Source organism: Abramis brama, assembly GCF_963993115.1.
Source record: "Abramis brama genome assembly, chromosome: 1".
Classification (NCBI taxonomy): Eukaryota; Metazoa; Chordata; class Actinopteri; order Cypriniformes; family Leuciscidae; genus Abramis; species Abramis brama.
In genome coordinates, this window is record NC_139963.1 from 1,695,429 (window position 1) to 1,708,213 (window position 12,785).

General features: G+C 42.0%; 2 protein-coding genes across 2 annotated transcripts in view; both read left to right on the forward strand.

Moving 5' to 3' along the window:
* The window catches only part of LOC311098232 (uncharacterized protein), a 179,338-nt gene that overhangs the window by 47,837 nt on the left and 118,716 nt on the right, over window positions 1–12,785 (forward strand). The window contains exon 7 of the mRNA XM_084138318.1: window positions 5,430–5,705. Coding sequence (XP_083994444.1) covers window positions 5,430–5,705 — 276 coding nt within the window. The remainder of the gene's footprint in view (window positions 1–5,429; window positions 5,706–12,785) is intronic.
* Window positions 2,416–5,342, forward strand: LOC311091299 (low affinity immunoglobulin gamma Fc region receptor III-B-like). Its single transcript, XM_084127152.1, has 3 exons — window positions 2,416–2,582; window positions 3,536–3,571; window positions 4,951–5,342. Exons 1-3 carry the CDS (start codon window positions 2,552–2,554, stop codon window positions 5,313–5,315), a joined length of 432 nt encoding a protein of 143 aa, XP_083983278.1. The 5' UTR covers window positions 2,416–2,551; the 3' UTR covers window positions 5,316–5,342.

Below are 12,785 nucleotides of genomic sequence, written 5' to 3' on the forward strand. Positions count from 1 at the left end.
CATTTGGCAACTCAAAGCCAAACGAAGTGAATGTGAAATGTGTCTTGTGCAGTTTCTGTCTGAACTCCAGGGTTAAAACATTCATCTGTGTGTCTATGTGTAAATATTCTCAATCAGAGTCACAATGGAGACAAACTCAAACACACAATGACTGTTTTTTGTTAGACCTACATGTTCTTTACACACATACACTGGAGGTGAGTGTATATTAAGCATAAATACCATTAAGGACGTTTTTTTCTAATATAATAATTTACACACATGCACACACTCCTGAGTCAAACAGAAAGTGGATTTGAGTTATGGTCAGTCACAGAGAGAGAGATTTTTAGGGATTTTTCTTTTGGATTGTTTCAATAAACCTATTTTTGAATCATCTTGCATGATGTTTTTGCTTCTTTTGTTTAATTGTTACATCTTATATTTGTCAGGACAGAAGAATGCAAACAAGTTAAGTTGTAAACAGGATTTATTGGACACAACATATTATTCAGCAGATGAGCAGGTGAGTGTTTGAAGATTAAAGTAGAGCTCTGTTGGCTGGGTTGACTGAGTCTCTTATCTGGTTTTGGTTGTAAGTGATGAAGATCAGGACGGAAGACAGACGAAGGCGGACTGGATCAGAGCTTCGGTAGAAGAATGGCATCAAGAGGTAAGTATTGTCGAAGGAAGAGTCAGGTAAGTCTTTCGGTGTGGAATGACGAGACCAGACAATGTAGTGGGTGTGGTGACTATATGGTGCTGTTGATGTTGACAATATTGTATTATATTTATATTGACTTTATATTCAATGTGAAAAATTATAATTATTATGAATACTATTTATTGCATAAATATGAATTAGTACCATGAAATTCTCTCAAAATACAAAATATTATTCAACAAAAATATATTTCATTGATTTTACTAAAAATTAAAAAAAAATGCATTTCAGGTGTTCAGACGCTTTTGACCGTGAACAACAGAAGTGTGACCCCCAAATGAACAATAGCAGAGTGTTACGTAAATCATACCGTGTGATTAGTGCAGATTGATTCCCAAATGAATAACTCTAATGATCCGATTATTTTTACTGAATCAAAATTATTGAGCGCAACCATTAAATAACGATTTCCAATCAGGTACTGAACCAAGAAAGACACTATGTTGCACATGTATTATTGTAATCTTGTATTGCACTTTTGTTTTTGCCATTGATGTGCTTATTGTTGTTGCTATTTGTGTAACAACTGAGACAAATCAGACAAAATTATTTGGTATATGTACCAAAAAATCTTTAAACTTCACTCTGGGATCTGTGGTCCCATCCCCCCAAACAGAAGGTCCTAGTTGTCATGACCAGGATCAGATAAGTTGGTTTTATTGGTGTTAAAGAATGTGGCCACATGCTCAAGAGAGAGACAATGGGAAAACAGAAACAATCTTTAATACAGACTTTGCTGCATTAATCATAGACGAACTGATCTATAAATGAACATGCATCTCAGAAACTGTGTGAGTGATTTATGTCTTGTGTACTATTATGTATATACTATGGTATGTATTTTATTATACAACCAACCAACGGTTCCATATCACTCACCATTTTACCTATGCATGTATGTATGAATGTTTGTTTAGTTTAGTTATGTTTGTGATTTAGTTAATAAAACTTGTGCACAATATGTAGTTGGTTCTGATTCTCTGCTTGCAACAAAATCCCTTTTACGATCTTGATCTTGTTACATGCTCTAAGCGCTGTACAAAATATAATAATCTCACTATAAATGCATTTAATTAAATAAAATGTAGTAATCTCACCATAAATGTATTTTTGGACTTGCAGACTTGGAGTAGTTCCGTTTTCACGCACACACACGCACACACACACGCATGCACACACACACGCACACGCACACACACACACACACACACGACTTGTTTAAATACATTTATGTTGTTAATAAATATCAATAAATTGTTGTTGTACCAGCAATATCTCCAAGTTTTGTTTTTCACTGTAGAAATCTCAAATGTCATGGTTACTTGCCAATGCAAGAGAGTACCGGCACCTTTTCCCCCCACTTCAAGCACTGATTGTTAGAAGCCTGATAGATTAGAAATAGATTGAGATGAGCTCATAGTTGTGGTTTGGTTTCTTCTCTTTCAGATCAGTGACATCAACCAGTGTGGGAGGAACAGCATCTGTTCACCAGTTTCTGCTTCTTAACTTATTCTTAAGTTATAAATACATTGAATACCATTATTACAATAAAAATCCTTCAATGTTATGATTTCTTTTCCATTAAACACAAGAATATTACTTCTCATAATGGCAAATTTATGCTGTTCACTTTGATGCTGATTAAGTCCTGACAACATTTCAGTAGGAAACTTGCGTGACATTTTTGAAAATGTTACAAGATTATCAAAAGGTTTTCTGTAACACATGAGGCACATTAGTATGTCTTCTTTCATCTGTCATATTGTTCCTAAAGATCTGACTATGTATCAGGAAGTCTTGAGGCTTTAACTCAGTCTGTCTTTAACCGTCTGTCATTATTCAGTCAGTATGGAGCTCAGTCAACTTCCTCTTCTGCTCTGTGAGTATTATTTCTCTCAAAATAATTGCACTTTTTTTATGCTCTCAGAGCTTCAAATCCAGAGAGAAGTGTGCAGTTAGTGCTGTTTGTGAGAGAGAAATGCACTCTGTTGTGTTTGGGTCAGTCTGTTTGTTCACTCACTCGGTTTAATGCTTTGTAATGGTGTTTGCTGAATCATTTCTGTTTGTTAGTTTTGTACAGTTTGCTGTCCATGATGCACTAGGTAGATATTCACTAGTTAGTCTTCAGTAGATGTTCACTAGTATGCAGTTAGTAACAGTTTATATGAGTTAATTGTTATTATTGTCACTGTTTTTAGACTCTAGATACGGTTTTTACAGAAACACTCATTCAGGAGCCACTAGATCTAGACAAATTAGAAGAAAGACTTAAAGAGAAATTAAACATTCTTGTGTTGTGAAGCTGAGAAACGTCTGAGAGTGAAATTATGCTGTTTCACAAGCAAAGAAAGAATATGCATTTATAAAATGTTTAAAGTATAATAGAAAGTTGATCAGCTCCATGTTCACAGTGTAATAATTGTCAGATTTCCCTGTGTTTGGCTGAACTGTCACTTTGGTGGCTTGCCAGTGTAGTCGATTTCTCTTATACATAAACTAAGTTCTTGTGGAGAGAAGCATTTACTGAAGGTATCAGAGCAGCACATTCTTCAGCAGTGATGTTAGTCTGTCTTCAGAGAGTCTGAACCCAAATATCTGTCTGTGGGACAGACCTTTATACCTAAAGCTAATTTACAAACACAAGACATCCAGAGACCCCTAAGAGAAACACAGCCGTTTACTTCACGGGAAGAACTTTGGAAATAAAATCCCACAGAATAAATAAATAAAAAATCAGGATAATCAACAGATGAGTTTGATGATCTTTACTAGGAACAATTAAAATACACAATCTTTCATGAGTTTTCTTTCTTTTGTACTTTGTGTTTTCAGTGCTGATTTCAAACATCCACTCTGGACACACTCAAGGTGAGTGAATTTGATTAATAAATTTCATTACAAATGTGTGATTCTGTTACAAACCAGGGGCCGGATCTTAAGAATAAAATTCTTCTTAACTGCTATTTTCTTCTTATTTTCTAACTTAAGAAAAAAAAAAGATAAGAATATTTTGTATTGCCAAAAACTTTTCTTAAGAATGTTCTTATCTTTCTTTTTACGATTGTTCTTAAGACAAAATTTTAAGGTGTCATTGTTACAGTGTAATTATTATTAATCATTTGCATGTAATTATACATAATTTACTGTTATTACTATAGTAAGCACATGCAGTAGCATGTAACTACGTCACCTTAAAATAAAGTGTTTAATAATTTAATAATTATCCTATTCATATTCCTGAATGTATATATATTTTTTTATATATATATTTTATTATTATTATTATTATTATTTAATCATCTTAAATAACTTCTTAAAGTCAGGATAACCTCCAACCTGTCTCAAATCCCCAAAGGAAGATTACGAACTTCTTGGAATTTATCTTAAGAACTTTCTTAACTTTTAAAAAAAAGATTTTTGCTGATCCGGCCCCAGCTGTCACAGTCATCTGCACTCATTCACCTTTAGTCTCGTTTTCATGGACTTTCAGGTTTTTTTTCATTCATCACGTTTGTTTTCTCCCTCCACTCATCAGTTACCATGGACATTCATTCATCACAGCTGTTCGTCATTTATTACCTCTGTGTATTTAGTTCCTCTGTGTTCAGTCTTTAGTTGTCGGTTGATGTGTGTGTATGGTAGTGTTTGTTACGTTTATACTCCTCTGCACACTGTTACTCCTGCTTGCCTCCTTGTAATCAAAAACCTGTTTATATTTGATAACCTCGTCTTCAGTCCGTCTTCCCTCTTCTTCATCTTGTGACACCAGCAATGGTGATTATATGATTATAAATACAGCTTTTTAAACAAGTTATATAAATGATTCATGTGTTGTGAGTAACACCAAACAGACGGTTCTGAGGTGTGACAAAAACATTCACTCACATGAAAACGTTTTTATGCAGAATTTAGAAATATAAAATATGTTTTGACATTTGTCTACAGATTTAATAAAAATGATTAGAGTTGCTGGACCTGCAACAACAAAGTCATTTGAACAACAATGACCATTTGTAACCCTGTGGTAACTGATGTGTGTCTCTGGTGGATGCAGGTGGTGTGAAACCCTGCGTTGAGCTCAGGGCTACTAACCTAAAGGATGTGGGTTTGAACTCCACATAGGGGGGTCTTTACACTTTTGTGGTCTGCCTGTTTGTGAAATAAAAATGCACTAGTTTACCAGTGAGAGAATGAGATCTGCTGAAAAACGTTCACATCTCATGCTCCCACTGACTTTATATTGACAGATGTTCTCAAACCAACTCTGACTGTACGGCCACAGAGTTCAGTGTTCACTGGAGACTCAGTTACTCTGAGATGTGAGCTGGATAAGTCATGGGATGGATGGGAGTTTCTCTGGAGTAAAGACTCAAACACTGAATCTCCTGAAGCTGAAATTAAAACAATTGATTCTGTGAAAGTCTCTGATGGAGGAGTGTACAGATGCAGAGCAAGAAGAGGAGAATATTACACACATTACAGTGAACCAGTAGCAGTGACAATACATGGCAAGTGTTTTTCCTCTCATAATGAACTACTCTTAAAACACTATATGAAAATGATTTATAAGACACTAAATAAACATAGAGAACAACACTTCAGTTTAACTTGATTTAGTGTTTTGTAACTGCTCGTACAATAAAAAACAGCACATTTTATTATTTGTATTTATTTTATTATATTATTTATCACATTATTTTCAATGTTTATTGTTGTTGTTCTACAGAAAGACCAAAACCCAGAGTGACCATTACACCTGATCATCATCATCTATTCAGAGGAGAGACAGTCACTCTCAGATGTGACATATATGATGGAGGAGTCACTAGCTGGAGGTACAACTGGTATAAAGAAGGTTCAACCAGTGTTTTCAGTGAAGGACAGCAACACACATTCAGTTATGTTACTGAGTCTGACGCAGGTAAATACTCCTGTTATGGGACAGAGACTGAAGGATCACGCTGGTCACATCACAGTGATGGAGTTACACTGACAGTATCAGGTGAGTTTGATCATCTCTTCATAAACACACACAAGTTTAACATGTTATTAATGAGTGATGTCTCTATTTCAGTTCCCAGAGCAGTTTTAAGTGTTTCTCCTCAGAAGTGGTTGACTGAAGGAGATCCAGTGACTCTGATCTGTGAGGTTAACGGCTCCTCTACAGGCTGGACATTCAGCTGGTTCACTGTAACTGTCTCAGGTCAGTTATAATGTGCTTCATCTGAATTAACTGGTTATATATATAATTTAATATGTCTGAAACCAGACACAGACTGGGTATCCCAATCCCTCATTTACAGTCACTGCTCTGTAACAACATTAGAGCCATTGATAAAACCCTGAATAAAACAACCTAAACACAGTGGGGTAATTTGAGTTACACCAATGTAAACCAGTGTATTCAGTTTAAGTTTAGTTAAAAATGTAATTTATATTAAATCTACACATTCTCACTTTCTACAGGGAGCAGGAATGATTATGACCTCCTCTCAGACAGCAGCAGAGGAGCTGGAGGAAAACACACCGTCAGTTCTGCTGATCTAAAACACACAGGAGTGTATGTGTGCAGAGCAGAGAGAGATAAAACAGCCATTTACACAACATACAGCAACACACAACCACTGTTGGTCACTGGTGAGTTCACATATATAGTTTAAATGATCTTTAATAAAGACAATTTCCAAATGATAGCTGTAATTGTCTTGTCAGGCGTTTCTCCTCCAGTGTCTCTGATCATCAGTCCCAGCAGAACTCAACACTTCACATCTGACTCTCTCTCTCTGAGCTGTGAGGACCAGAGTAACTCTGATGGATGGACAGTGAGAAGATACACAGACAGCGGGCGGCTGGAAGATTGTTCATCATCAGTGTGGGGATCACAAACAGGATCTACATGTACAATCCACTCCACTGTCCAATCAGACACTGGAGTTTACTGGTATCAGTCTGAATCTGGAGAGCACTATCATCCTGTTAATATCACTGTACACTGTGAGTCTGGGTTTCTGGTTTTATTAATTTCACTGGCAGTTTATAATGAAAGCTTACTAAAACAACTCCAAACATCCTTGTATTAATATATACATTTTTTAATTTTATTATTTCATCACGTTGTTGATATGTCTCCTGTGTTTCTGTAGTTGGTGTGATTCTGGAGAGTCCTGTTCATCCTGTGACTGAAGGAGATAATCTGACTCTACGCTGTTTATATAAATATACAACCCTATCAAACCTCAATGCTGATTTCTATAAAGATGGATCACTCATCCAGAATCAAACTACAGAGATGATCATCCCTACTGTCTCAAAGTCACATGAGGGTTTCTACTACTGCAAACACCCAGAGAGAGGAGAGTCTCCCAAGAGCTGGATCTCAGTCAGAGGTGAGAGTAAGAACTATAAACATAGGTGAAATGTTCCTGTACAATTTACACGTAGATGTCAAATATATATGTATCTCAGGTTCTCCAGACTCAGGATCTAATGGTCTCAATCTCGTGATAATTGGAGTGACTGCAGGACTGACGGTTGCAGTTTTGATCATTGTCTTCATTGTCCTCCTGTGGCGCTACAGAAACAACAAAGGTTCCTCATCTGACATATTAAAATTCAGTGACAGATTTTCAGACATTAGCTTTGTTCATAACGCTTGTGATTCTTTGTCATTCTTAAACATGTATACATGAAAGAGATTATACACACATATTTTGTGTCTGACTAGGTGTAAGATCTGAGTCTCCGTCTCCTGTCAGTCGACAGCAGAACATCAGTCAGAAATCAGAGCAGAACCAGAGTGAAGCCGGAGACATGACACTGCTGTCTGGTCAGTCTTTACTCATTACCCATTAATACATACATCTTTACAAGCTGAGATAAAATACACTTAGGTGTAACTTTTAACTAACAGGACATATTTCACAACTAGATAATATTTCACTCTTTGAATATCATCTCTAAAGTTTGAGATGATATTTTGGGTCTTACATATACATATATTAAACTTGTCATTTGGTTTTATTTGACCAAAAACTGCATAACAAAATATATTTTATTTTCTGTATGAAATATTATGTCTAGTTGTCACAAAATGGTCAAAAGTGAAGCGAGGATACAAGTGCGGAAATAAGGATGTTTATTAAGTAAATAAAAGGCAAAACAAAAACTAACCCATGGGAGAAAACAAGAGAGATCTCAGGCGGGAACAGGAAACACGAGGGAAACATGGAGAACAAACCAGCACAGGACTGCAAACACAGGGAGACTAAATAGGGAGCAAACAAAAGAGGGTAATGAACAAAGTTTCAAGTTTACTTTTTTATAAAGCACATTTAAAACAACCTTGGTTGACCAAAGTGCTGTACAAGATATATCTAGATCCATCCCAAAAAATTAAAATCACAAGACATCACTAAAATCACTTTCACAAGACATTAAACGCACAAGAGTACAAATAGGTTTTTAAAAGACTTCTAAACTCAGACACTGTGGATGCTGTTTTGATGTGTAATGGCAGATTGTTCCATAACCTGGGGCCGGCTATTGCAAAGACTCTGTCGCCCCTGCATTTCAATCTGGATCTGGGTACTCGTAACAGATAATTGGTCTGTGATCTGAGCAATCTGACTGGTTTGTGTTCCATAACCAACTCAGTAAGATATTTAGGAGCGAGATTGTTTAATGCTTTATATATATGGTCTGGCACAGCCCGGGCAGTAATTTTGGCAGAGCTCACTGTCCCGTGGGAGGGAGGAATGGAGGCAGCGTTTGAGAGGAAAAAAGACCGGTACCTCGACCTCACAGCCGAATGCAGAGAGGCGGGGTGGTCAGCTGTCAGCTATCCGGTGGAAGTCGGCTGCAGGGGTTTCATGGGAGCATCTACCCAGCGCTTCCTGAAAAGGCTCTGAAAGACCTGACCGAGGAGGCAGAGCAGGGAAGCTTTTGGCTTTGGTTAAGAAGGAAGGACAAGGCCTGGGGAAAGCATGGTTCCTAGGGCTAGCTGCAGGGGGCGGCAGGGAGACGTCCCTGTCGTTGCTCCACCACCGTGAGATGTTCCGGGATTAATGGAGCGAAACATCAATGAAGGGTGGCTCCCGGCTGATGACCCTGCAGCTACCCGCAATGGCACCGTCGGAGGTGCGACAAGCAGAAATGCTTAGCAGGCAGTCACTTGCCTGTGCTACTATCTACAATGTCTGGAACACCAGTGGCTACTGTGAATAGGGCAGTTGGCGTCCAGGAAAGACTGGAGGGCAGCCGGGAAAGACTGACTGACGGCAGGAAAGACTGCACCAGGGGTGGACGGGCTAGTTACCCTCTCCACAGGTCCTCATACCGGGGACACCCTAACTAACTACGAGCACAAATAAAGAAAGACAGCCCGAAGGTCCACCGAGAGGCGGGATGGAAGATGGACCAAATAGGACGGATAACATGGTATTGACCGGCATGGAAACGACTAATGAGCAAAGGATCCTAAGGAGCTGTAGCTGCGGGTGGTCGAATGTGACAACTTACAGGGGCCTGCGGATACATCAGGGGAAGGCTAAATGTGGAGGGAAGGACCAAAGGCAAACTTGCACTGCGCAAGCAGGTCAGACAAGGAGAAGTCAGAGCCGGGTTGAGCACCACAGCGTTACTGATTTCACTGTTGCAGATGGTCACAGGGAGGTGGAGCTGCCGCACCAGCAGCAGGCCCAATGTCAACAACAGGCGCACAGCCCAGAGCGGGAGCGTCACGCAGAGACACCCAGTGGCAACCCCACAAGACAGGCAGGGGAGAGACCAACCAAAGTCAAATGGCCAAAATCCATAGAAAAAGCTGCCTGGGAAAGCTTCGACCAAGATATGCACACCATACTTGAGAATTCACTACGAGGCAGCACAATCACCAAGCTTAACCTCTTTGGCAGCATTGTTTATGGGGAGGGCAAAGAGAGGTTTGGGGAGGTAACCCAGAGGAAGAACATCCCTAGGGAGGTGGGAAGGCGTGAGCGAGAGATTCACAAGCTTGTGAAGGAGAGGAGGCTGCTTAGGAATTCCTGGCGGAAAGCAGATGAGAACGAAAAGGAGGGTCTGAAAGTGCTCTGGGACCAGATCAGAAGCAGGCTTGCAACCCTGAGAAGGGCAGAGCGGATCCGGAAGCGAAGAGGCAAGAAAGAGAAGGAGCGAGCGAGTTTCTTTCGGGACCCTTTCAAATATGCCCGGAGCCTGTTGGAAGAGAAAAAGAGCGGGAGGCTGGAAGCTACCGAGCAGGAGCTTGAGGATTACATCAAGAACCAGCTAACCGACCAAGAAAAGAACATCCCGCTTGGGTCACCAGGACACGTGCCTCGTCCTGCTGAGCCAGCCATCGAATTTGAAATGACACCACCCAAATGGGCTGAAGTAAAGCTAGATGTAGACAGGGCAAGGTCTGCCTCTGCACCAGGTCTCAATGGCGTGCCCTACAGGGTTTATAAGAGCTGCCCCATGGTGCTGAAGCTACTCTGGAAGTTGATGAGAGTAGCGTGGAAGGCCCAGAACATCCCCTCAGAATGGAGCCGTGCAGTGACAACCTTCATTCCAAAAGAACAAAATTCCCGCAACATCAACCAGTTTAGAGGCATTGCACTGCTAAATGTGGAGGGGAAAATATTCTTTTCTGTGGTGGCCAAGCGCTTAACCAACTACCTCCTTAGCAACGGCTACATTGATACCAGTTGCCAGAAGGCAGGCGTCCCAGGGTTCCCCGGTTGCGTGGAACATTCAACTATGATCTGGGAGCAGATTCAGACAGCCAAGCGGGAAAAACAAGATCTGCACGTAGTTTGGTTGGATCTGGAGAATGCCTATGGTTCCATTCCCCATCAGTTAATCACTTTTGCCTTGGAATTCTTTCACATACCTCCCAGCATTCGGAACCTCATCTCCAATTACTTCAGCAGCTTCACTTTTTGTTACGCAACACAGGAGGCAACATCAGGATGGCACCACCTAGAGAAAGGCATTGCAATGGGTTGCTCAGTCTCTCCCATCCTCTTCACAGCAGCCTTTGAAATCATTCTCATCGGTGGGAGACAGATGGTTCGAGGGGTGAAAGGACCGTCGGGCCAACGACTGCCAGCCCTCCGGAGTTACATGGATGACGTAACCATCCTCCTTCAAACAGCAGCCTGTACCAACCGGGTAATGAAGAGGTTTGAAGAACTCCTTAGTTGGGCAAGGATGAGGATAAAACCTGCTAAGTCCCGGAGTCTCTCCATACACAAAGGAGTCAGAAATGATCACATCTCTTTCACAGTGAACAGTGAGAAGATCCCAATACTAGCAGAACAACCCGTCCGGAGCCTTGGGAAACTGTATACAGCCGAGTTGTCAGATAAGCATATGGCTAATACAGTAATGTTACAACTGACCCAAGGTCTGACGCGGATCGACAAGAGCCATCTCCCGGGCAAATTCAAGATCTGGTGCTACCAATTCACCTTATATAGGCGGCTAATGTGGCCTCTCAAGATGTGCGAGATAACTACCTGCACTGTGCAGAAGATGGACTCAAAAGCCAACAATTACATCAGGAAGTGGCTGGGCTTACCCCGGAGCCTCTCCAGTGTTGGCCTATTTGGGAGGAATGCACTCCAACTGCCACTGAGGTCGATTCTGTTGGGCTACAGACAGGAGAAGGCGAGGCTTGTCTTAGAGCTAAGGGACTCGTCTGACCCATCTGTGCAGAACACCAAAGCCCCAGTCCGAACAGGTCGCAAGTGGAGGGCAGAATTAGCAGTCGACCAGGCAATCAGCAGGCTGAAACACCAAGAAATTGTTGGCAGGACACAGTCAGGGAGAACTGGCCTGGGTTGGGGGACTACTCCGAAGATGTGGTCCAAAGCCACAAGGAAGGAGAGGAAAGAGCTAGTGATTTCTGAGGTGGTCAGGACAGAGGAGGAGAGCTATCAGATCAAAGCTCTAAGCCAACGCCAGCAAGGTCGCTGGACGACCTGGGAAGGAGTAATAAGTAGGACCGTAGGTTGGGCCGACATGTGGAAGATCCCCCAAGCCAGGCTGAGTTTCCTCATAAGGTCCACCTACGACACCCTCCCAAGCCCCAGCAACCTTTGTCTGTGGTATGGCTCAGAGGAGAGCTGCCAACTTTGCAATGCCCCAAATCCGAGCCTCCAGCACATCTTGTCAAGCTGTAAAACAGCATTGACCCAGGGTCGGTATAGGTGGCGCCATGACCGAGTCCTGCGGAAGCTGGCGGAGATCCTGGAGGTACGCAGGGTGGAATTGGCCAGGGAGTGCCTACTACCGACATCAAGACGGATGATCCACTTCGTCAGAGAGGGAGGAGGGGCCCCTAACATCACGCAGCCACAGAGATCAGTCCTGGCAGGCAGTTGCGAGTGGAATCTGAGAGTGGACCTCGACCGGCAGCTCAGGTTTCCAACTGAGATCACCACAACCAACCTTCGTCCGGACATCATTCTCTGGTCTGGCACAGCCCGGGCAGTAATTTTGGCAGAGCTCACTGTCCCGTGGGAGGGAGGAATGGAGGCAGCGTTTGAGAGGAAAAAAGACCGGTACCTCGACCTCACAGCCGAATACAGAGAGGCGGGGTGGTCAGCTGTCAGCTATCCGGTGGAAGTCGGCTGCAGGGGTTTCGTGGGAGCATCTACCCAGCGCTTCCTGAAAAGCATGGGAGTTACCGGCCCCAAACTAAGAAAGGCTCTGAAAGACCTGACCGAGGAGGCAGAGCAGGGAAGCTTTTGGCTTTGGTTAAGAAGGAAGGACAAGGCCTGGGGAAAGCATGGTTCCTAGGGCTAGCTGCAGGGGGCGGCAGGGAGACGTCACTGTCGTTGCTCCACCACCGTGAGATGTTCCGGGATTAATGGAGCGAAACATCAATGAAGGGTGGCTCCCGGCTGATGACCCTGCAGCTACCCGCAATGGCACCGTCGGAGGTGCGACAAGCAGAAATGCTTAGCAGGCAGTCACTTGCCTGTGCTACTATCTACATAAACAACAAGACTTTAAATTCAATACGATACTGAATAGTTAGCCAGTGTAGTGAGCGTAGTGTAGGCGTGATGTGATCCCGTTC